The sequence below is a fragment of the Amphiprion ocellaris genome, chromosome 1, assembly GCF_022539595.1.
Source record: "Amphiprion ocellaris isolate individual 3 ecotype Okinawa chromosome 1, ASM2253959v1, whole genome shotgun sequence".
In the NCBI taxonomy this organism is placed as follows: Eukaryota; Metazoa; Chordata; class Actinopteri; family Pomacentridae; genus Amphiprion; species Amphiprion ocellaris.
This window is the reverse complement of record NC_072766.1, coordinates 15,289,195-15,314,624: the sequence shown is the minus strand read 5'-3', so window position 1 is coordinate 15,314,624 and position 25,430 is coordinate 15,289,195. Positions and strand designations below refer to the sequence as shown.

The following is a 25,430-nucleotide window of genomic DNA, read 5'->3' as shown; positions in this document are numbered from 1 at the left end:
TTTACCCAGATGGCTCTTTAATAGAAGAAAATCATATATGTGACAATATTGGACACGGGTTACAAACTGTAGGCGTCTGCACTCACATGCAGCCTGCCTCGGATTTTTTCCCTCCTGGTGGCCTGTTCACTGCTGATCTGAGAGTCAGAAAGAACAACACATGTAAATTTAAGAGCGAGTCAAGAGGCTCTCCACACCCACAGCTGCAGGGATGTTGTCAGAAGAACAAAATTTAATAAACCCGTCCATGACACCTGCACACACTTTCTTTCTTTCTGCATCTCCTGGTGTTTTCTCTTTCTCTCTATGACACACACACACACCTGCCTAAGTGAAGGATTTACTTGTATTACACACAGTACATTGAACATGCCAATCACCTAACAGTGCAGCTGTCTGTGTGTTGTCTGTGAGCTGTCTGCATTCCTTTAGAAATTAACCGTGCACCTCAAATACTCTCAGACACGCAGCTTTAAATGCTGAAGTGGGGACAAATGTCATGACAAGCTGCTCCATCGTTTACTTGTCAAAATCACTGATAGTTTTCAATTAACAGAAGTGAATGACTAATACCCAGCATTTTTTAAAAGATGTTGAATTTATACCTCAATAATTCATCTGTCGATACACAAATGTACACAGGGCAGATCTGCTACTGCACAGTCACAGATTCTCACCACAATTTATTTCAACATCAAGATGTCATACCTTTTAAGCAAAATCAAATACTGACAGACAAGTGCTGGTCCTTCATCCCATCTGCTATAAGACTTTACAACATCAGCATCACTGGCTGATGTTAACATAAACTGGACTATATCATTACCACCCCAAACCATAAAATTTGCACAGACATTCTTGCACTGCACATCTTTGCACTTTTAAACTTTATTTTTATTTTTATTTTTTCTGTTAAAAATTTTGCCACCCTTGTATATATTGTAAATAAAACTGCTGTAACAATGTAAATTTCCCCTGGAGTGGGGAGAAATAAAGAACTTTATCTTTATCTTATCTTATCTTATCTGCAATTCCTGTTTCTGAACAACAGCTAAAAATAGCACTGCTGTAGATCCACAGGTGGAAAATCAATAAATCCAAGTCAAAAACTCACGTGTCATATTTAGATGTGTTGTTTAAATCAGAATCAATCTGAAAATATTTCAAAAGTGGAGGACAGTTATTTAGATGGATCATTCTTTCACAACAGTCATATCACACACAAGATCCCCAAATGGACCAGTTTGAAACTCAAGTAATACAAGAAGCACGTTTTTGTTTTTTTTTTTTTTTTTTTTTTGTCAGAGATGCTGGTGTTGACATAAAGTCTGTTTACTCCACTGCGCTCCCTCTGTAAAGATTCTGTCCACAGAGACCTCATACAGGGTGAGGGGACCCCTATTCATCTCCTCCCAAATGGGATAGCATCCTCCAGGGGAGAGGGGTGACACAGTTGCTGCCAAGGCGATGGGGAAGTCCTTCAGCTGATAATAGCAGTCGGCGGGGGGAACAACCTCAGCAGGCACCAGGCCAGACAACTGTCAATCAAAGTACCTCTCCTCTTTTCCCACTTTTGGTTGCTGCTGCCCCTCCTCTCTACGTGTCTCTCTTTCTTCCATCTCGATTTCTCCCCCGTCACAGTTTGCCCACCGAAGGAAAATTCTGGACAAAATCCGCAGCCTGTAGATCCTAACAGTGAACATAATGGGCATGATGTTCGGACAAGGACTGGTCAAGGGAACCGGAGAAAAACATCAATTACAGATGTGTAATTGTGAATAGTAAGGCATTTTAATGGGTCAGCTAATTGCGGATCAGCAAGGACAACAAGCAGCACAAAAGTAGTAAATAAACATTGGAATGTTCTCTCCAACTATTTTTCCATCTCTGCCCCCAGAGCAATAGATAAGAAATAATAACAATTGCGGATCCCTTTTTACCTAATTAGTAATTACCACAATGATAATTACATGACTGTGCAATCACATGAAACAAATTGTTATGAGAATAAAGTGCATTCCCCCTCTCAATTTGTTTAATTTGTAACTTTGAGTCTAAATCATTCATCCATCACTGCTTGAAAAAAAAGCTGCACAGAAGAAAGAACAAACACCTCTGTGACTAATATTCTAAACAATAAATTGATGAAAAATGTCCACATGAAGACTCTAGTAGACAACAGAAAATCAGATAATGCCCTACGTTAAATGCAATGTATTTATGTATTTCTCCATTCACATTAGAAATACAAATTCCCAACTGCAATTTTCCAATTAGGTAGCAAACACAAAGGGCAAATATTTGCAAAAGGTTTCTATATGTGCATTGATCACTCCCAAATATGAACTGCCCATTGACAGCTTCAGCCATTTATTTCATGGTTTAGTATTTTTTTCATCACACAGACCTTTCATTGTATAATGTATTGCATTCACACAGTAGTAGCAGCTCCTTTAATGTTTCCAATTATGTTTTTTGTTAATCGTGTTAAAGATTTTTTTTTAATGATGTGTTGCTACAAACTGTCCTTTTGTGGAACAATAAATAGCCCAATATAAATTGGCTGAACTGTGTAAAAACAAGAGGCATTTCAGTGGAAGTGCATTTGAGTTCCATTCACAAATCTGTGTATAAATAAGAATTACCTCAAAGTATTTACTTAGGTATTAACTTTTCTGATGTTCATATAAATTTTAAGTAAATGCATTAAATGACTTAGATTTATCAACTTAAAAAAGAATCAGTTAGACTGTTGGAATATTTGTGTATGTACAGTATTTGATGTTTCATTTCTACAGGTCATAGTACAGAAGCTAGAATACTGCAGAGGCAGCAACTGGATATAATTATGTGCATTTGTGGAAATTCAGCATTTACCAAATGTCCACATCCATCCAAGAACTCACAACTGAAGTATGTTTTCTTCAACATCGCTTTAAGCCTCATATTGGGAATACTCTGGCTAAACTGCTTAAACATCCACTTGCAGTGCATAACAGGGGGAAATGGTTGTTTTCTTTACATAAGAGCATAAAGGCTTTAATTCCGTTGGCCGATGACAATTTCTTATACTGCCATACCTTCAAGTGCACCCTCTCTAAAATGTAATTATACCTTACAGAAACCTCCTGACTTGTTTCATATCCAATGGGCTTGTTGATAAAATCAGAACTGTCACCATGGCCCTGAAAAAGTGGGAGAGGTAACGCCATTCTGTTGCTGCAAGCCGTCTATTAATGAGACATCACTCCATCAGGGGTGGTCTGTTATGACAACTACTAGGGGCATTTTAGTGTGTTCTTGTTTGTTTGTTTGTGTACTGTACGTGTGTGTGTGTGTGCGTGTGTGTGTGTGTGTGTGTGTGTGTGTGTGTGTGTGTGTGTGTGTGTGTGTGTGTGTGTGTGTGTGTGTGTGTGTGTGTATCTGGACACTCATGACCCAAAGCCAACACTGAATAATGCAAATTTCTAGGATTTTTTTTTTTTTTAAATTGTATTACACATTTGCTATGATGGACATAAAAATATTAACACAAGGGACAGACAAGAATAATTAACACAACCTTCAGTGACAGATGGCACAATCACCAGGAAGGTTATGTGTATTATAAAATACTACATATGCACTATAATAAAAGAAAAGAAAATATCAACTTCTTCTTGTTTACGAGGTCTCTGTCGTCATTGCCTGAAACCACTAATACCATAACCTTTGTATCAATTATGTACATTATTTTTAGCAGTTGTTAGGATGGAATATAAGTTATTACACTAAATCAATTCCATGAAATAAGGTCACTGTTAACGCAGGAGTTATTTACATTAAATAACGTGTCACTACACTTGCGTGAGTTGTCATGACCCCATGTGCATTACTGGATGAATCAGTTTCACTAAGGTGGACCATCCACTTCTTTAAAAGCAAGCTTTTTACATTTACAAGTCACCGCGTGTGTAAGTGGGTGTCTTAACCAGCTGTATGTATATCAGGTATTTGCGTGTCTAAGAATGGTATGGTATAAAAAGAAACCCCAAGACTCATAAAATATATAACACAGCCCATCTTGCAGATTTTCCGATTGGAAACTTTGATGCACACACACACCCACACACACACACACACACACACACACATGCACACGCACACACTAAATGCACCCACATACACTGGTATGCTATCATATAATTCTCCTTCAGACTGCTTCACTTGGTTGGAGCATGTCCATTACATCTCTTAGTTTCTTAAATCATTCACTTCATGGCATGAGATGCTTGATTTGATCGCACAATTTCCTAAAACACCGTTTATCAACACACCTGCTGCATATTAAACAGAACCTGAGTCACAGTTTTCTTGAGTTCAAAATATCATTTTTATTTTCAATAAACTTTAGATGTAACTCTTGAATCTCAGGGTTTAAGATAAGATAAGCCTGTATTAATCCCACAGCAGGATAATGTGCAGTGTTACAGCAGCAAAGGGAATAGTGCAAGAAATGGTGACATCAGTCGAAAAACCAAAATAATCTTCATAAGTATGGTTGATGTTGTACTGACTCCTCTGTAATTCAGATATTGCAAACACTCAATATGGAAATTTACAGTATTGCACAAAGGATATTCTATTTCTTGGAAAATATTGATATTGCACATTTAAATGGATGCATTTGATGAAATTGTGTTTTTGGTTTATTCCATAGTGTTAATGTAGTTTAAATCAATGCCACAATATCTGTTTGAACAAATACATACATTAACCGCAGTGTTTATTAATCACAATGTTGTATAAGCAAGTATAAATAAGTGCATGAAATCAAACAAACTAGTTTGCTCATGTTTGAAGCAAAATCTTTCCAGTTTATGTAATCCATCAATCAGCAATAATACTATATTATTGCTCTGTCTATATCAGAAATGTATGCTTTTTTTATCTTCTCTACACACATGATTGTTGCAGTGCTACTCCTCAGAATTCCCCTTTTCATTCAGCTTCTGGTGAATTCAAGAAAAGTCTTTTTTATGTTCCCTTCCCCTCTCCCTCTCTTCAGGTCAGAGGCTCCACAGATCTGTGGTCTGTTCGCTCTCTCACAGCATTTCAGCTGACATCACCAAGAACTCATTTTACCAGTCTACCAAAAGTGCCTGGCATCAACGGAACGAACACCGCATTTTCTCTTACACAACGGATTCCCCGAACTCACAAAACTCCCATAATGACCAAGTCTCTCAATCCATGGCCGTGGTTGATGTTTGGCTTGCGCTGTTGCTGATATTGCCCCCTCCTCCTGCTCTCTCCTTTCAAGTCCACCCATTTGACAAAGTGAAAACAGCAACAAAAACACAAACAAAAACCTCCCCCAAGCTTAGGCACGCACAGCCAAACCTGACATTCTAATTAGTTTTAAAAGTAATTGCTCGAAATGATTAGTTGAGTTGGGCCACTTTCCCTTGTTACCTCTGAATTGGAAATATAATTGTGGCAGACAGTAATTGGCCAGCAATAGACTGTTGGTTATTGTAGTCTGTTGTGGCCGGCTGCATCATTACCAAGGCTTGGACACAGTTCAGCTTTTGAACTACAGTGACCGAAGAGGAACACAAACACACACGCACGCAATGCTCTGCTTCCCCATGCCAGCTCTCCATCACCACTCGGGCCCATGCCCCGCTCTAAGGATCTAAGTTGTTTTCCATCCCGACCCTCTCTCTCTTTTTTTCTCCCTTTCTTTCTCTCCTCTCTTTCTTTGCCCCATCCTCCTCTACCTTAGGGGCAAATGCACTGCTTGTTGAGAGAAAGAAAGGCTGCGAGCTCTAATCCGGAGAAGGAGAATCTTCAGCTTGTAGACAGAAAATGGGGAAGCAGTGAGAAAATACAAGACAGGGCTCGGGTAGTATGTCAAGGAGTTTTGCTTCTCGGTTTGAAGAGGCGACAGCACAGAAAGTTGAGAAGTAGCTATCCGGAATCACATCTGAGCTTTTTTATACAGCACCCCATGTGTGCACACATGTGTCACTTCTGTGTGTGTTTGTGTGTTTCTTTTGTGTGTGTGCTCTCCCCGTTATTGCCTGGATCAGTCTCTGTCTGTTTATGTTTGTTGCACAGAGTTTCCTTTGCTAAATTGTCTGGAAGCCGAACAGCCCCCATCAGTAAACCAGGCAGAAAGGGCTGCATATCCTGCTACGGGATCCAGGACATGCCAGGGGGACCACATACACACAAACACACACATGCACGGTGTACCTTATTTTGACTCACAAGCACACATCAACTCACTGATTAATTGACTGACCATCAGAGTTAAAGACAGATTCACATACTTTAGTTTGCATCTGTAATGCAGCCATTAGATGCATGTTTTTTTTAAAGACAATAATAGCAAAAAATCATTGTGATCTTCAGTCAAAGCTTGTCTTATCAACTCTGGTTGACAAACAGAATAAACACCTTTCTAGTTTTGGACAGAAAACACTATCCACAACAGCAAATGTGCATCTTCCAATTACCCTCTCCATCCCTCTATTAAGCAACAAGGGATGTAGGTCAGGGCCGTCCGACTCAGGCTTCTGTCACCCTGCCCTCCCCCCTTCCTGCATCACTCCTTGCCCAAGGATAGAGGTCCCATAGCTTTCTATCTGGATCCTCAGTGAGTGTACTGTATGTACAGCAGAGGCCTCACAGCTCGCACACACACATAATCCCACCCACCCGCTCCATTAGCAGGAAGAAGCACTCATAGTGTCGACTGCCTTTAGGGGGAAAAAACACCAAGGCCAAAGGGAGGCTAATGTTACTGTCAAACCTTTAGCTTCACTGTCCTGCTGCTTTATCCACACAAGCAAAAAATACCCAAGTGCTCCTTTAAGAAGCTGATAGTTTCACTTCTTTAATGAAAACCAGCAAAAAGTTATGTTTTGCCTTTTAAATAGTCTTTGTGTTTTTCAGTTACTCTTTGATTAGTGGACTGTGAGTATTGACAGCCTGGTGTGTGTGATCATCACAACAAACTGACAGTAGGGAGCTCGATAGCCATCCTACCCAGCCTCCAATACCATCTGTCTAGTATGGATCTCTGGAGGTTGACGCCTGTTGGCTTGGGAGATGTACACACCACAAGCCTCAAGGGCTGGCAGAACAGAGCTGGAGGAGGTGTATCTGCCCCAATTGAAGCTGTGCAGTCATCTTCACACACAGAATAGAGACTGGTGGAGGATACCCACTGTCTTTCTCCTCCTCTCAACTCTCTCTCTCTGCATCCCTTTTACACACAAACACAGAAGAGCAAGAGTGATCAAACGCAACTGTGATGTCTTAATTAAGAAGTACTAACAGGCTTGATTAAAAGAGAGAATGAAAGGATCCGTCAATGAAAGGAGCAATTCCCTTATCAGCTAACGGCAACATGAGCGGATGGGGGAAAAAAGTGAAAACAGTGAAAACAGAATATATCAACAGAGCAGATATATGCAAAGAGAGTAGGAGGAAAACTGCAGCATGATTGAGTTCATGCAGCGGCGTGATTGATGCGACTTCAACTTAGTTTAAGTATCAAACAAGCAAAAGTTTAGTGGGATGAAGGCTGTATAGGTTTTTGTGAGTAAGCTCCTGCTAGTGGTATATCTTTAGAATGGAGATATTTTTGCCTACAGGCAGCACTAAGAGAGACATTTGGCTGTCGGAGTAATGCTGCAGCATCTGACCCAACTTTACTTTTGGGTCACGTTCTCTACCATGGATATGAAAACAAACAAACCATGCCATTACCAGTGACGGGCAGCTCTCTTCCTTTCTTTACCCATATCTCCTGCTCTCCTCTTTCACGTGTCTTTGCACTTTTAAAGAATTCAATTAACCTGAAACGAACTAAGGAATCAAGCAAACAGATACTGCCTGTCTTGCAGTCTCTGCCTCATATTCAACTCTTCTCCACTCCAGTTCCCTTTTGTTCCTTCTGCCCCTCCAGTTATTTCTCATTTTCCTCTTTCTTAACTCTTTTATTTTGTTTGTGTGACAGTTTTAGGAAATACAGAAGATAGGGCAAATATGAGTACCCTGCGCTGAGTTAATAACAATTTGAGATTGAGTTTCATACCTGGTATTGAAAGTTGTGGAATATTTTCAGACAATCTCCACTGGCTGGAAGAAAGAAACACAAAGTAGATAAGTTTGGCTCTTAGTAAGCATATGAAAACAAGCTCAAGACAATAAACCAACAGCCACTGTTCATTAACTTCAAAAAGGGCAATTTATAGAAGCAATATGATGTCTTAATTTTGTCACTGAACGCAATAGGAAGATTAGGGTAATTTAAGGAAACCCTCGTCTTCAAAGGGTCATAGTCTGTGGCAGAGCAGCAACAAAGTGATGAATTTGTAATGACTGGCTTGCCAAGGATTTGGACACCAAGTAAGTCATAAATGCTATTAGGCCCCGTCAGTTAAAGTTAGAGCCAAAGGCAAAATAGCATGAAAAGTGAAGAAGATGACAGACCTCAGAAAGCTGTGGCCTAGTACTCCCCTGACTGCTGCTAATGACTGTTCAAACGAAGAAAGCAATTTGATCTATAGTTTAAAAAAGTTTCTGGACACAGCAGCTTTAATGCAATGATTTTCAATGCAGAAACTACAAAAGCGGGAACTTCAGTGATTTCACACATCAAAGTGTGTTCACAGGTCTTGTACAACTAGGCCTACATGTGAGGAAAAATATTTTCTGAAGATAGCTGCAGAAAAATCTGGTGTTTTGCCTCCGGGAAGCATCAGTTGAGTACAAAGACTACACGTTTGAAAATGTAAAGAGATCTGCAGATGTGGATTTTGAGAGAAACAAGCTTACTAGATTTCTGTAGCTACATGGAAACAAGCTCCTCATCTCTGCTTTAGGTTACAACAGTTGTAAAAAAAGTAACACAGCTGAATCTCAAACCACCCTGATGGGTTGCATTGTGGCCATTGTAGGCATCAGGTTTTAAATATGAGGGACAACATAATTTAAAAAAGGACATCTTTGTTCATGCTACCTTGATTTTCATCCCTTTTAACTGCTGAGCATTTGTTTGATAGTGTCATGGAGTACAGGGCTAAATGAATTAAGCACTCCTTTAAAAACACAAAAGCAATATGTTGCAGTAATTGTTATTGAAAATATGGAATTAAAAACCACACAAAAAACTCAATCTGTTTCCTTTGCCACAGTAACAATTTTGATATGCAATCAATATTCCTTCCCAGATTTTAAGCATTATTCAGATATATAACTACATTCTACAGGAACATTAAGACAATACTCTTTTCTTCTGTCCTCATCTTCTCTTACAGAGGCAGCAGACACACTTCAGCCCTGCTGACAGTCCACAGCCTGACTCTGCAGTGCTGCATAGCTCAGCACAGCTGTCTGTTGTCCGTTTCTTCCGATCTCTATCTCTTCCTGCCCCACTCCCAGCTTTGTGCCCACTCAGCATGATAATGATATACACCTCTGCCCAGTCATCTCTTTGGAACTCTGGTACAACTCAAAGCATGACAACTAAAGCACCATACTGTATAGCTCATGTATCTGTTTTCTGCAAGAACTCTTCAGCTCAGACTAAGGCACTGTATCAGTAAACCTAAATGACCAGTCTTTACTTAAACGGTGCCAAATTCCCCTCAGGGTGGACTGACTTATTCCAGTAGACCTGAGGTGGCGTGAACATTCAGTTTTAACCTTGTTAACATTACTTAAATCATACCACAGATTTTCATCCACCAGGGCTTGAGAAGCATTAATAAACAGCCATAGCTCCCTCTATGGGGCAGTATCTTGAAAGGGGCATGCTAAGATTACTTGTGTCAGCATTTCAGCTGAACAGTGGCACCGTGTTGACATGCAACAGATGAATGTAAAACCTTGAGAAACAAAGATGTGCTTGAAGCAAAGCCTTGCATAAATACTTTTCATATGCACACATAAATACATACACACACACACACACACACACACACACACACACACACACAATCTTGAGTGTCCCTCCCAGCAGGCACAATCACACTCAGGCAGATAATTCAGTGTCACAGAGAGCCTTGTCTTTGACCCTCTGGCCCCCTCCAGACAGAGGAAGCAGCTGGACAGGGACCCATGGCTGCTTGGAACTCACTTCCCCTGGGGAGCTCCAAGGAGAAGAGTCCCTCTCTGCCTCAGAGAATGACCAGCTGAGCTTCCACGCTCAGTGTGCGCTGTTATGTCCCCGTGTAGAAGCAGGATGAGCAAGCCTTACAAATGTGCAGCAGTACAGTGCTTTCTGGGAGAGTCAGCAGCCTGATGAAAAATATATCCCATCCAGCTCCAATCTGATAATAGACGCTCTGCTGTAGGCTCCAGTGAGAGAACACAGATTTTCCTTGTGTTTGAATTTTACCTGCTGATCAGAGGTGGAAACTGCATCACCTGCGCTAATTTATATTACATTTATATTAGTTTGAATCAGATATAAAATAATCTTACCCCGTGCTATTACCACCTTTGTTTTCCGTTTAAATCTGTGTCATACACATGTAGTCCTTCAAAACCTTAAATGTATATCTGTAATATAAGATCATAGGAATCAGATTTTTCAAGTAAAAATCTCCAGTAACCAGTTTTCTCTTAATTCTTTTCCCCAGTAACAATGTCTGGCTACTGAAGAAAGCTGACAATGATGCTGTCCTGAGTGCATGTAAACATCCTCAGTGTAAGACTAAGGTTTGGTTTCTCACACACACACGCACGCACGCACGCACGCACGCACGCACGCACGCACGCACGCACGCACGCACGCACGCACGCACGCACGCACACACAATGTATTCAGTGGTGAGTGAGGCTTTTACTAAGTGCATATTAATATTGTATGGCTAAATGGGAAATGTTAACATTTTTTCAATTGCCTTGGCAGCCTAATGAAATATTGAACAATCAGAGAGCTTTGGTTTTACCATAATACCAACAAAGGGTAAACATGAAATTAATAACATCTTTTAAAGGAGGAAGAGACAAGTAATTGCTGATTTTTTTTTGTACATTTAGACAGCTATCCCTTTTTAAACATGTGCAGACATCCTGTAAATATGTGGTTTAGGTTGATTTCAGAGCCAATTAATTTCAACAGTTAAATTCAACTGCACCTTACTATTCCAGGACATGCACTGTTATGTATGATTTGGTCTTTAATTTATTGGTTTTAAACTTCTTTGTGAGTCTAATTACTGAACACGCCCAATCCCCAACATAAACCTTGTGCATCTCATCTTTCCCTCTGCCCATTCTGCCATTAGCAGCTCCACAGAGACACAGCTTTACTCACTACTCACGCAACGCTATTCCTACAGTGCAGCACAGCTACAATGAACACACTGTAAGCCCCAGATGACAAGCGCCTGACAGTTCTAAAACAGTACAATTAATGAAGTATGTATGAATGGAAAGGATTTTCACCAGAAAATAGCTTTGAAATGTGACAAATGCATGCTTAAATACTGTTTTTTAAAAAATAAATATCACTTTTATTCAAAAATGACTGAAAACAGAGTAACATACAGTGTAAACAAAGTGGATGAGTCAATCTGAGTCACTCTGAGTTTTAATGATCCGCTTGGTTGGGCTTTCACTCAGGGTCCCAAAACTATGTGGTGGCCAGAGCTGTATAGGACAAAAGGAACACCGTAACAATGGGTTAAAAGAGAGGTAAGACTCACATCATAACTAAATAAAGTGCTTCCAACCATTCATGCACAACACCATATAGCAGATTTTAGACACATTTACTAATATGGCATTTAATGATGCATTTGACTTCTTAGAAAATCCTGTTATTTCATCAGCTGTCGTGATAGGGCCTCCAGTGGAGTGCCGCTGTCCAATCAGATGGACAGAAGGTTGGCTGACCTGTTTCCAGGGTCGTGGTTGCTATGACATCCTGTGACATGACAACATAGCAGAATGGAAAGCTAGACAATATGCTGTCCAGGCTTTGGTCAATCAGACACACTCGCTTTGAACTTCCAACCGACTCGCGTCTCTGAATTATGCTTAAAATGGCCATATTGGACTAATAGAAAATCAGATGAGGAACAAAGAAAACAGTAATGGCTCCACCAGGACTTCAACACCTGACACTAGAAACCATACACGTGAGACCTAGTCGTAACTAGCTTCCTGATATTGCAGAAGGAAACATTTGCTGTCTTTTTTATATTATATATGTCAATATACTTTGTTACCTTTAAGCAAACACGACCTCGGATGAGGGCATAGGGAATTGGACCGTAGCTCCTTGAGTCAGTGGAATTCCTAAGGTTATCACCTTCTAGCCATACGTGGCCTTTTGGAACCTAAAAACATCAGCACACACAGAGAGAGGGCAAAAATGATTAAAATGTAGACTGTTCTGCTCTACAACAAAGGAATCGCTGAGAAAGCAAATGCCCGAAACTGCAGCGCTACTTAACTTTAACACTTTAAAGTGATGTAGTGAGAATCTACCTTAACCCCACCCCCTACCCCCAGCGAGTCGCCTCAGCAATCCCTCCCTCCTCAGCCTATCTTAACGTCAACCTGCCTGTCCCTCTTTAACCCCACACCGTCTTAGGAGAGGGGTCATGGGTAACGGGCAGGGTCGAGGGGTGGGGATTTAGAAGAACTTCAAACAGGGTCATTAGGCTGTTGGCTGAGATCTGCGCCCCTCTTACCCAGGGAGGGAAAAGCCAGAGAGGGGCCTGAGATAGCTGGGCAGAGAGAAAGACTAAGAGAGAGAGAGAGAGGGCTAAGCTGCGGCTAGCAGCAGTGTCCAAGGGTCTCCACCGCGGTCCGACCTGCCAGTGGGGCGGTCATCCAAGCGGGCTCTAATTCACAGTGACACCAATTATGATTAATCTCATCACTTTAGGAGAGTAGGCTTGTCAAGGCCCTAATTAAGTGCGCTGTCCCCCCTATATGTGCAGACAGGATCAACAACACATTATATTGTCATAATGGGCATCACAATCCACGAGTCTATTTTTGTGTTGCCTAACTTTTTAACGGCAAAAGTCCTCTGGAGGAAAGAGAATAACGTGAATAAAGAAGCAGAATATTATCCATGCCGAGGTGACGTCATGTCTTCGCCTCCTCTCGCGTTCCTTATTCCGATCAACCGGCTCTCTGATTAGAGTCTTCAGCCCTACTCTGGGATGCTGCATTTCATTTCATATTTGATAATTGAGACAGATGATGTGACATAATCACAAGCCAGTGACACGTTGACCTAACACGAGGTAAACAACTCACTGAATAACAACGACACAAATGAATATCATTAAAGGAGTCATCTGAGAACCATATGTCAGCATGCTGGATTCTCACCATTACACCTCATTAACATGGTAACATATGCTGGCTCCCAAGCACAGGAAAAAGAAACACCACCGTTTGTCATCTGCCAAACCAGAACCCCCTGTTTGTCTCATCTTTTTTTTTTTTAAAAAGCATCACTTTCACGGTGCCTAGTCTAAAGACATAGCAGTGTGATTAAGAAATTTCAAGTGTCTGTCCAGAATTTGGTGCAACAACTTCACACACAAACATAATCCACTTTGTCTTGGGGTATGTTCAAGGAAAAAGTGGCCCAAATCTGTTGTTTTTGCACATATGTGGTTCTGATCTGTTTGTTTCATAACACTGATTGTGTTTACATGTTCACCTGCATCCCAGTTAAGAAGCTTTTCCTGGCGTTCATCATATGTGGGATATACCATTTACATAGAGCACAGAGAACTGTGGTTACACACAACCCCTTATACATGACAAATAGTAGTAGCACACTTACTCAATACTATTTGTGCAGGCACTTGTGATGTTTGCCAGCACTTCAGTCTGACATTCCTGTAACTGTTAGTCTAACCTTAAATTAATTTGACTGTGTCTTTTGAAAACATGTCCACTTTGAGATATTGTGGTATGCACGATGAAATGCTGACATCTCATTGCAGATTTGATTTATCCACTTTATTACCTGCAATTGGAGATGAGAGCAACAGAAAATATGAAACCTGTCCACTTTGACTGATGTAAGGCTGTTGCTATCACTGTGTAGGACAACGGAAAGGTAGATGAAGATACACAGCCGTGACATGATAAAGTTCAGTGACCCAAAGTGGGGGGAAAATGTCCATATGTGTCAGGCGTCCTTTTCCCGCCTGTGTGACACAACTGAACCTTTAACGAGGCCAGAGGAAACAACAGTATGAGCTCCATTACTGATGAGAGTAGCCATAGTGTTGTACAAACTGTTCAGATGTGGTTACTAAGCAGTTTAGGGTTCACAGAAGCACAGTCAAGCAAAAAGTATATATGTTCTGTCATGGTACAGTGGGAAAAGCTATGAACCACCCTATGAAGTCTGAAGCCAGAAGGAAGTCATACAGATGGTTTCTGTTTCAGTTTGTTGTTTGGCTGAAGTCGCTGCATCTGCACAGCTAGTCAGTAACTGTCAGAAACCAGGATAAGATGTACACATGCAACATTAACCCAATTTCTTTTGGATTACTCCAGCTAGCACAGTTGGATTTCCCAAAACCGCTATAAAATGTTTATATGCATCAACACAAAAACGGGACACTTGAAAAACCCATCATAATCAGGACTCAAGTCCATGTGAGTGCAGCCAACAGCACAAATTACTTTAGGGATGCAGTTCTAATTTTTTGTAATGTGACCTCAGTGTGAACAGCCATATTGGAATTCATGCCACCTTTATGTCACTCAGTAATCAGAATTCGTGGCAGTCTCTCTGTGAACAGAAAAAAATGGAAGACAGCTACGATGTGGGTAATCAGTGGAGGGACAAGAGTTGTTTGACCTCATGAAGTCGCATTTGGGGTGGCACTTCTCACAAATTTCCCTGCTTCCACTGAACATCGACTTCTAAATGAAACTGTGAACACTGACTTCAGTGACCTTCATGTTTTCTTCTGTACAACAGGATGCTACATGTGATGTCTTGTTTTTCTGTGCATGTGTATCAGCTCTGCACAGTGACCACTTCACCCTGGTATCTAATACTGGCCACATTTAAAAAAAAAAAAAGAAGTGCACAGCCAAACTTAAGAAAGAAAATTGGATCTCAGCAAGAAAACTGAATTGAGAACTAAGTTTGAATGTAGTCTTTGAGACCCATGAAACAAATGACCTCATAGAGAAACCTAAGCCCAAGTAAAGACCAGAGTACTTTCAGGATCAGCAAGGCAGTATTTCATAAAAGTGAGAAAGTGAAGGAGTCTGAAATTTGACCTGCTGTGCGGTGGCCAGCATGAGGACGAAAGCTTATGCATATCACCTTGCAAGTCACAGGTGTGTGAAGAAGTAAAAAACAAAGCAAGTCAAAGGAAGAACTTTGAATTAACATTTGATTGATGCAAAGTAATAGTGAAACCAGATAACACACATTCCCTAGCACTACTTCTCAGAGACAAGTACAGTTTCAAGCATCAATAAAAATCAAAAACCATGAGGATCACTTGATTTTTTTTGCCTACACTTAAAGGTTGTAATTAAGATGTTTCTCTGTTGACAGGATGGTGAGATATGTGAGTAATTTGTCACTTTAGCACAGAATGGTATCAACATGTCTAATTTTGACAGAGGAACAGATGAAACTGTCATCAACACTTTTCATTTCCTACCACACATATTTCCAAGGATCCAGACAAGCTAGAGTCACTTTGATCAGCTCTGCCTGCAACTCTGGTGTGATGGATGGTGAAGACTGCACCCGTCCTGTGGTTGCAGGTTGGGTCGACGCCAGGCATTGTGTACCTGTCAGAGACGTGTCGAGAAGAGCTGAAACTGGAGCTCCCTTCACCGGGGAGGTGTGTTGTTTAACAGCCACACCATTACAGTACTCATTATGTTAACATGATCGGGGTGGGGAATTATGTACAGCTTAATACATGAATATTGAGTTCATCATATTATTCTGTCTATCTTTACTGCAAAGAACACAATATGTGGGGACATGCCAACTCTCTCATGTCTTGTCTCTCTCTCGCTCTCATATAATATTAGGGATCAAGTGTCATTGTTTTGACATAATAGCTCAGACAGAGAAATGATTCCTAAAAGGTGACAGTGTAATTAGTCTGTTGTTGGATCTCTGAGGGTGGAGAGGACCTGTCTGTCTGTCTGAACAAAGGAGGTGATGACAGGGTCTAACACTGTCTTCCAAATTTCATTTTTACAACTCCACCCATATGCCTCACACCATCATAATAATCGCGCACAAACACATACATCCTCTGGGAGAAAAACTCCCTGGGGGATCCTAAATATTTACGTGAACAGCATGCATTTTCTCAGTTATCCCCAAATGTGGCCACACAAAGCCAGTGATTTTGCTCCTGGGAGTTATTAAAAAAAAAAAAAAAAGGCATAGTATATTTGAGGCTGCATGAGATTTCAAAAAATGCTCCCCACTGCATTTAACCCTACCAGGGTTAATATGCATGATAGTTGTGAGAACTGTATTTAATTATAACGATTTCTCTTACGATGGTGTTTGGGACATTTTATGCCTTTACTTGACAGAGACAGTCAGAAAGAGGGAATATGGAGAAACACAGCAGGAGATTTGTACCCATGTGGCATATGCTCCAACCATTCAAGTCAAGTCCTGCAGTACATCAGTTAATCTGTGACTTAAGTGATAATTCAGCAGTACATTTGCTTTAAATGTCATGAAGACATTGTGTGGCATTTTTAAATACAGGTTGTATTTAAAAATGGGGGAAAAATGGGGAGGGGGGGGATCCCTAGTACATTTACTAGACATATTCGAGACCTCACACAATCCTGATAGGGAATAATCAGGTGAATCTGACTGTAACCGGATTAGCAAATGGACGATGTCACACATACAAAACACTTGTGTTTGAGGTGCGTTTTAGTAATTTGAAACAAACTACACGACACTGAGATGTTACAATCTTTTACTGGTTTAAGGAAGCCAACAGATATAAGTCCACACAAGTCAATAAGCATCATCCTGTACTTGACCTATAGCTAAATATTAGCTGCTCTCCACCTAGTGGCAAGTTTTAAAATGGCTCAAACTGAGACATCTGTCACTACATTCTGAGACTATAAATCACAACACACTGATGCTGCCTCTTATAACTTCAGTCCTCTGTAGGTGGAGGTGAAGCTCGTAGAAGAGGAAACCTATTTATTTCCTTTTTCATTTGATGAGATGCACTTACAGGCTTGGCCTTGTGCTATATTTTGCTGAACCCGTTCAACACTCTGCCCATAGTCTCTAAAATACACAATGAATTCAAAAACATGCAACATAAACACAACCTTTGGTTTGTGGACGTATGCAGACACACACACAGATAGACACACTCGTACACACAGACACCCCTCCTCCCACCCATCAGTCTGTCCATTCGGCTGGCACTAACTCTAACAGGCTTCAGAGAGATTGCAGGCCTGAGCTGTGGGTGTTGGGGAAAGTAGTAATAGAAAAGCAATGACAGTGGTTTCAGCAGCAGAACCCCTGTTCACTCCCTTGTTTTATCACTGTTCTGAGGAAATATAGGTGTTGTCAAAAGCTGATATTTTGACCAATGACACAAAATGGATGTGTGTGGTCTAAAATGTAAACAACTATGATAGTCTATAGACTGTGGTACACACACAAAGAAAAGCTGAGAGACAGTTTTGCATTATGCATCGAGATTCTGTTTGTCATTTTAGGGTGAAACTAAATTTCAAGGCGTTTTGTTGTAAACACCTTCTTCATTCATTCTCTATTTCACTGTATCTTTTAAGTCTTTTTTCCCCCCTTCAACTGAGACTCACTGAGTTGTGGCTGTTTGAGGCCACCAGAAACCTTACTTGGTAAAGCAAGTAATCACAGGATCTATAAGAAAATCAGCTCAAAAACATGACATCTTCAACAAATACGGGCTTATATGATGTTAACATACTCACATATGTGTGGGTCTTGAACAGATCTGAAGGGGAACTTGTGCAGACCTTGTCACCCTCCAGTCCAATTACCCTTTTACAAATGTTCATATTCGGGTCATAGGGACTCTTTGCAATTACTATATCACCCCTGAAAAGACAACAAAATCAATTAACTATTAACAACAGTGCGCCGTAATTCACAGAAAATGCAAAATATCTCATACGTATGTTGGATATTGTTGTCATCCTTTCTTTTCAGGAGCACAAAAAGGAAAAAAAAAATGAGCACACATAATTCTGAAATGTAAACTGTGAATGCTTGTTGCATTTTATTTCTCTGACTGAAACTTACTTTTGTATTTTACAAAGATGACGACTCATCCGTTCAGAGAAAACGACATCATGGTTGATGATGGTTGGCTCCATGGATGGACCTGAACACTGAATCAAAACAACAAGAAAAATACATAATTATTTACTGCACATAGACAAATTGATACAAGTTTGAGAGAAAAAAAATAACAGTACAAACCACTACAAATTCTCCAATGTATTCGAAGGCACAGTGTGCAATGCAGCCATACTGGATTGTGTAACCCACAAAGCCCAAAGTCTTTCCCAGCACTCGCCTGAACATCTCCACCTACAGAACAAAACAACCACAGGTTTAAGGTACAATGTGCATATCTGTTCCATTTATGGTAGGCTTATGTCCTTTACAGGATTTTCTAAAAACAAAAGCTGTTGGGGTTGAATTTTTAAAGGTGTGGACAAGGTTGTCACAGTTGGCCTACTGCTAAGATGGCACATTCTCTGGTGTTTCATTCTCGGAGGCTGAGCGGCCAGTTCACACCAGAAAACTGCCCTGAACTTTGATCCTGCGTAGGATGGACCAATCAACACCTTGTGCTCAGGTGATGGACAAACACAGAAGCTGTGACACATCCAGCCAAGCAGCTCTGCGCTGTCCACAGCTAGTCCCTGACACTCTGCTGCCTCCACTACCGCCACAATCATTAGAGCATTTATCAACTTCTGTCAGCACCATAGAAACACAAAGACACCCAAGCACCCATACAACTGCCCTGCCAACACTGTCACACGAACAGACACAAGGACTGTCCATGTATCTTCTAAGCAAACACCTTAGCCACACTCAGGTTATTGACTTTTACTCAAGTTGCAACCTGTGGGATGAACAGAGGAAAGTAAACCAGTATTTACACACCGTCATGCAGAGTGCATACGCAGGCACACACACAGACACACACACCTGCATGTACACAAACAGAAACAGTATAACAAAAGATGCTGCTTGGCTTAGATGTTAGTCTGCACTTCAAACATTTTCTTTTAGCTGCCGTCCTGCCAGTCCTCCACAGGGTAAAGAAATCTTTTCCTCCATCTCCCCTATTCCTTCTGTCTCTTTCACTCTTTCTCTCTCCATGTCTTCTCTCCCTCCCAGGGTATTATTAACCAAAGCAAGCAGAGCGGAAACCAAAGCCCCAAATCCTCAGAGCTCTGGGAATGACTTCCCAAAGATGGACAAGGATTAGACCCCCAATTTCTCCCTTGCCCCACCACCTCCACCCCCCTTCTCCCCAGGTTCCCAACAGACCGGGTGTCAGGTGGCTCTCCGAGCCCTGCCAAAGGTGTTACCCCTAATCCCATTACCCCCCTCTACTCTGCTCTCACACACACACAATGCTCTCTCATTCATTCCAACTACACTTCACCTATTAAACCCTCTATCTATTCTTTCATCCCTAGCATGGTTTGTCTCTTTGGCCCACTCGCCATCCTTTCTGATCCAGAAAAGACTAACTCCATCCTTTCACCTCCCTGTGTGCTGCTACTCCGTTTCTACTCTGTTCCCCAATCACCCATGGCAACCCTCTGCTTTTCCCCGCTACTGCGAGTGACAGAGCCTGAGCAGGTGAAGGGGGACATATATATGCTCAGCACAGGGCCCAAATGAAGTGCCCCCTTCCAGTGGCAGACTGCTCTGGTCTCCTGTCCTGTTCCACAGGACCTATAAACTCAGTCCTCCCCCAGCTGGTACAATAACACCTCTGGCCCTATAATTCCTCTGTTGGGAAGCAAGTGGTCTAAAGGTTAATGTGAATCCCAGGTCTGCACTAAGGCAACATGTTCATCTCTATTTGTCTTGCTCTCAGCTCCCTCTACCAGCATCTCTGTCATTGTGGCACTGTAATGCACTCTCAGAAATGATCTCACATGTGCTCCTCCTTCTGCTAGACTGGGGATCAGGAATCTTTGTTAGCACTTATTCGCAAAGCACAGTGGACAGCCTCCCATACAGCTGCCCTCGTATCTCTGTTTCATCACCCCCTCCATTCCAGCATGCATTCATCATAGGTAGGGATTAAGGGACTTTGCATAACAAGATCACACGGCCAGTGACTGATATCAAGAGAGTCCATATGCAGCCGCCTGGTTTTCTGAGGCACCCTCTGTCATTGATAGTGTGTGTCTGTGTGTGTGCATGTGGGGTGATGGTGTGTGAATGTGCACAAACAATAGCACTACCTACGTGCCACATAGAAAGTATATATGTGAGCTGCAGTGACTCCTTTGGGATTCAGAATAAGGTGGACATCCACTGAGACCTCTGATTGGATCTCTATTACCTCTAATTCCCCACGGCCAAGTGTCAGACAACCCACACTATCGCTTACCACTAATACCCAGACCATGTGTGTGTTGGGGGATATTAATTGAATGCTGTAGTACAGCTGTAAATTAACACAAAGTCTCTCTGTTAATCCAGGATTACACGGCAAACATGTTCATGGGAAAACAAAAAGAAGCCAGTGCAGCCCTCTCTGCAGACCCATCTGTGGCCACTGGCCTCCTGTTGTCACAGCACAGCGCTACAGTGGGGAAAAGAGGAAGATCCCAAATGAATAGCTGCTTATGGAAACATCTTATTGTGTGTTTAACTCTCTGATCCTCTTGCTAAGGGAGCCCCGTTCATTCAGAGCAATCACAAGAAGATGAATGGGGGAAAATATTTGTTTGCAGTACAAAATATGAGCATAAAGTGCTACAAATAGTGAGAATATCGATCACTGTGTCCGCTCAGCTGTCAGAAGCATTTTAAGCAAACAATTTGAGACACTGCAAAAACAAAATGTGAGCAAGGTGTATTTCTGTCATCTGCACTGCCATGAATGAAAAAAGGCTTCCTGAACACTGCTATAATGGACAGAGAAGTAGAAAAACACAGAAGTCTATTAAAAACTGATAAGCATTTGGAAAGTTGTTGTTCTTTCACCTCTGCATGTGATGCTTTTTCAGGATTAAAACTAAGAAATGACCTTAACAATGTTTGAGAAATTTATCTTGTAATAAGATGGCCATATGGCATTTCTAAAAGGTTGTGAGCTAAAGATAGCTATTGCAAATGTCATTAACTCAATTAAAAGATTTAATTATAATTTATATACTGAGAAATTAAAGACAATATGTCGCATCCTTGGATTTTTTTGAGTGTTCCAATGCACCCACTTCAATTGAGTTTAGCTAATTAACGTAAGTAATGAATATTGATTAGAATCCAACTAATGAAGGAATAGCAAACAAAGAAAAAAGTTAAATCAACAGCACAGTAAAATTGACAATTATATACACATTAATGGAGCCATACGGAATGATTCAGTAAGGAATTACTGCTGGTAGTCTCAAGAGATTTGACCCTGCCATGGCTGAGTAGTGTTAATTGATATACATGGCCAGTCTATTAGAACCACAAAGAGAATTTCAATCCAAACAGCACACAAGGGCCTTGCAGTGGACTTCTTACACAACTAAATTAGGAAAACATGGGCTGAGAGAGAACTGGGCAACAGGGGGGCTAAGAGGCTTACGAGCCCCTTGTCAGATATTCTTCTTCTCCCAGAGGATCCCAGATGGAAGGGAGTCTGGAGGAGCAGGCAGACCAGAGTAGGGATGAATCCCACCTCTGATGTCTTCCTCTGGGCAGCAGAAGGCAAGGGAGGGTGAGGCATTAGTCCTGTTGCGCAGAGCTTGATTTGATCTTAATGTGAGCTATAAAAAGGCGGAGGTTTGGCAACCAGGGGGGTCTGTTTCAGCTATCAGTGCAATCAGAGATAATCCCTCTGATTTAAACACAGACACCTGGCTGGATGGGGAGTGACAGATGTAAAAGTCACAGAGCACTATGTCTAGCCTCCATCTTTCCAAAGTCGGCCTTCTATCAGAGGCTTAATTGAAGGGACTGATCTCCATATTGCTCTTTTCATTGTTGCTAACGGCAACACAGCCGCGAAACAGCTGAGCGAGGTTACTATTTGAGGAGCTGAGGGTTTAAACCTACAATCAATGGGTCAGCCAGAGCAAATAACAGCCAAGTGATATGAATACAACTGCTATGAATTGAAAGGAAGTGTAGGTTGACAGAGTCCCCAGCCAATTATATTGAATGGAAAAAATCAGTCACTAAGCCTTATTGTATTGAACGCAAGTGATTGCGTGGTGGTGGCCTGGTGCTGAGAGACTTTAGAGATCTTATCAGGTGTTGTATCAGATTCACAAAGGAGTTTGGGTTATGCACTGCCCAGCTCATGATACAGCCTGGTGTATTTTAACACTAGCTAATGACAGACACCTCATATGAAACACTAACCTACATTTTTTTAGAATGTGGCTTCCTTTAATTCCACATGAGCATGTTTTATGTAGATATATTGTTGATATGTCTCTATTCAATAGGTCAACTCACTGTATTTTAGTGCTTCATCGGCAAAAAAAATCCCAGGAAACAAAAATAAAGCTATTCAAAATATGGGATGTTGAATAAATGGAACAAGTCGAATCCTAGCTATGTACAAAACCTGCCCTATGCTTATTGTACTCGTGCCCTTAGAATATTACTTTCCTTTCAATGCTAGCAAAACAAATACGGACCATGTTGATTATAATCTTGCATCCTCCGGACACAAGAAAACGACTGCTTCTCGCAGTGCCATAGTGATGGCAGAATTAGACTGAAGAAACAAAACAATCTGAGCAGGAAAGGTCTGACATGTTATGACTGCTGCCATTATATGGCTTAATCAGATACAGTGACTGATAGAACTGACAAAAACACTGCAGAAAAAACACCTACATGCTCAGATGACACTTTGAAAAGGGGGAAATTTGTGTCATTTTTGTGCAATTGGCTGCTCTGTGTACACAACCACACACTAAATAGACCTCAAGGGTTACAGTGGCGCTTCAGAGAATTGGTAATTAGCTGACTGACAATGCACAGAAGATGTGGAGAAAAGGAACTCATGCATCCTGCATGCTGCACTGTTGAAGCAGGCTCTCCTCCCCTCGAAGATGCAGGTCAGTCAGCGCATCCTATTTGTCTCATATAGGCTTTCCACAATGCCCAGTGTTGTCAGTCATGATATATTCCCTTGGTCTCCTGTCAGCAAATATAAATCTCAACAGTGCTGTCAAAACAGCAGGACTGTCTGCTGAGAGCATTTGTAAAGTGAGCAGTTGGAAGATTGCCTCCTCTGGAGCATCACAGCATCCTGCGATCTTGTGCTGCCTCTGGCCCCTCTCTGTCACACAAAGCTTTTTACAGCTGTCTTAAGGATAACACCGATCAGTCATCAGTCAACCAGTATTAATAGTGGACATTATACTGTTCAAATTAAACTGGCCTCTTTCCTACCAGCGTTTTGCCCAAACTAACAGAATGAGCATGCACAGTACAAGGACCCTGAAATCAAAGCAGTTTAATGGAGTGCTGCATTACATTCTATATTTAAGTGCCGAACCTCACTTAAAAACTCTTGTATGCATTTACTGTTACTGTTGGAGACAACAGAATGTCACAAAGCAGCCACAATGTGCTTACATATTGTTAAAAGAATATAATATTCATTGATTTTGTGTTGCAGAAAAGCTCATATTTAGCTAGATGCTAAATGCCTCTTTAGTATGCTAAATTAAATTAAAAAATAAATACTAGAAAAGGGCTTGCCATCCATTTGGTATTATCCATTGGTTGGAAACAGTCAGAGTGAATATATTGGCAAATACACACACAATACAAACTGCTACCACTTGCACAGGCAAAACAAGATGCTCTGTATAATTATGATGCACCTAAAGAAATGCAAACATAACCTCTGAATTACAATTATATTATATAAAACTTACCCTGAACTAAGGATATGAGATACATCTTTTTTTTTTTATTATAAAGGCCAAGTCCTGGGTAATAATAGAGGGGGGGGGGGGGGGGGGGGCAGAGGAGAGATAATACAACTATTATGATATACTTTCTTGTAGGACAGTACTTTATGTATAGATACACTATGAGCAAGGTCACAATAAACTCCTTTAAAATTTGACATTGAAGCAATGGTACCAAGCATTTCTGTTGTTTTTCAATATTTGGACTCTATGTATCACATTTTTGCATTTTGCTATTTTGTTTTGTGTTTAATTACATGTTTTAATATGTGCACATATTATAATTTTAAAAAGTAAACCTCCGGTGAAATAATCCCCGTAATTTTCAAACATGCAGTGACACAATATTTGTCACTGCATGTTTAGAATAGAATATATGTGTTTAGAATAGAACAGTGCAAATATAGATCCACTACGACCAACAACGCAATATAATCTCTTGAAATTTATCACTGAAGCACAAGCAACAAGCTTTTCTGTAATTACACATATATTAAGTAATATGCCACATTTTTACAATTTGATAATTTGTTAAATAAATATTTGTGCAAATTCTGAATTTAATAAGGGAAACCTCCCCTAAAATAGTACATTTTCTTGCAGTTACAGCTGCTTTGCATGCAGGTGTGCGTATTGTCACTCATTTACACATTTACATGTTAGTGTGTTAATCAGATTATATGCTCTTTCTTGCTTTCAGTTTTAAAAAAATGCAGTGTGAGATGAAGCATCACACAATGAGTCAATTTAGAATAGAGTGCTGTGCATGCAGCATAGACCGTATATGCAGCTTGTTCTGCTATGACCATGCACTGACAAACACGTTCAATTGCAGGTAAATCTATTCTGATTATTTAAAATGAAATAGGAACAGAGTGAAGCCAAGGAACTGTTTTGGTAAAGCAATATTCCGACTGTAAGGTTATGCAATGAACTAACAAGGTCATAGCAGCACAGAGCCACTAAGCACGATATTTTTACGCACTAAATAGCTTCTAGTTGCTGCCACGAAAATATAAATTCGAATTTTATGCATAAAACATAGATAAATATCAAATAACTGCTGCTAACTTGTAATATTCAATGGAGCTTTACTCACGTACCAACGTGTGATTCGACGCTCCGACCACGCACTTCCCATAACAAATTGAACTTCCTCTTGACAACTTCCAGGAGCGGCGTCATAACAATCGCTGTCCTCATTGGTCGAGTTTTACCAAAGTGCCGTT

The 25,430-nt window shown here is 40.8% G+C and overlaps 1 protein-coding gene across 7 annotated transcripts; it reads right to left on the bottom strand.

Moving 5' to 3' along the window:
* immp1l (inner mitochondrial membrane peptidase subunit 1) lies at positions 1–25,413 on the bottom strand. 7 transcript variants are annotated; one of them, XR_008602041.1, is made up of 7 exons: positions 18,494–18,604; positions 18,314–18,402; positions 17,983–18,109; positions 12,237–12,347; positions 11,554–11,655; positions 8,090–8,133; positions 1–1,689 (listed from the first exon to the last, which is right to left on the bottom strand). XR_008602041.1 is itself a non-coding variant. In XM_035954119.2 (6 exons), the coding sequence occupies exons 1-5, from the start codon at positions 18,596–18,598 to the stop codon at positions 11,575–11,577; spliced, it is 513 nt and encodes a 170-aa protein (XP_035810012.2). In that variant the 5' UTR covers positions 18,599–18,604; the 3' UTR covers positions 1–8,133; positions 11,554–11,574. The 7 variants fall into 7 exon arrangements, 5 of the variants coding, with proteins under 5 accessions (XP_035810012.2, XP_054867501.1, XP_054867502.1 ...); XR_008602042.1 differs by having other exon boundaries at positions 1–137; XM_035954119.2 differs by having other exon boundaries at positions 1–8,133.
* Positions 25,414–25,430: the final 17 nt, after the last annotated feature.

Bases quoted from the DNA above. Each gene is read 5' to 3' on its own strand.
- immp1l (XM_023282954.3), bottom strand. From the start codon at position 18,598: ATGTTCAGGCGAGTGCTGGGAAAGACTTTGGGCTTTGTGGGTTACACA. The intron at 18,110-18,313 runs GTAAGTTTCAGT...TTGTCTTTTCAG, and splicing joins CATCTTTGTAAAATACAAAA to GGGTGATATAGTAATTGCAA. The intron at 12,348-17,982 runs GTGAGTATGTTA...TGATGTTTTTAG, and splicing joins TGTTCAAGACCCACACATAT to GTTCCAAAAGGCCACGTATG.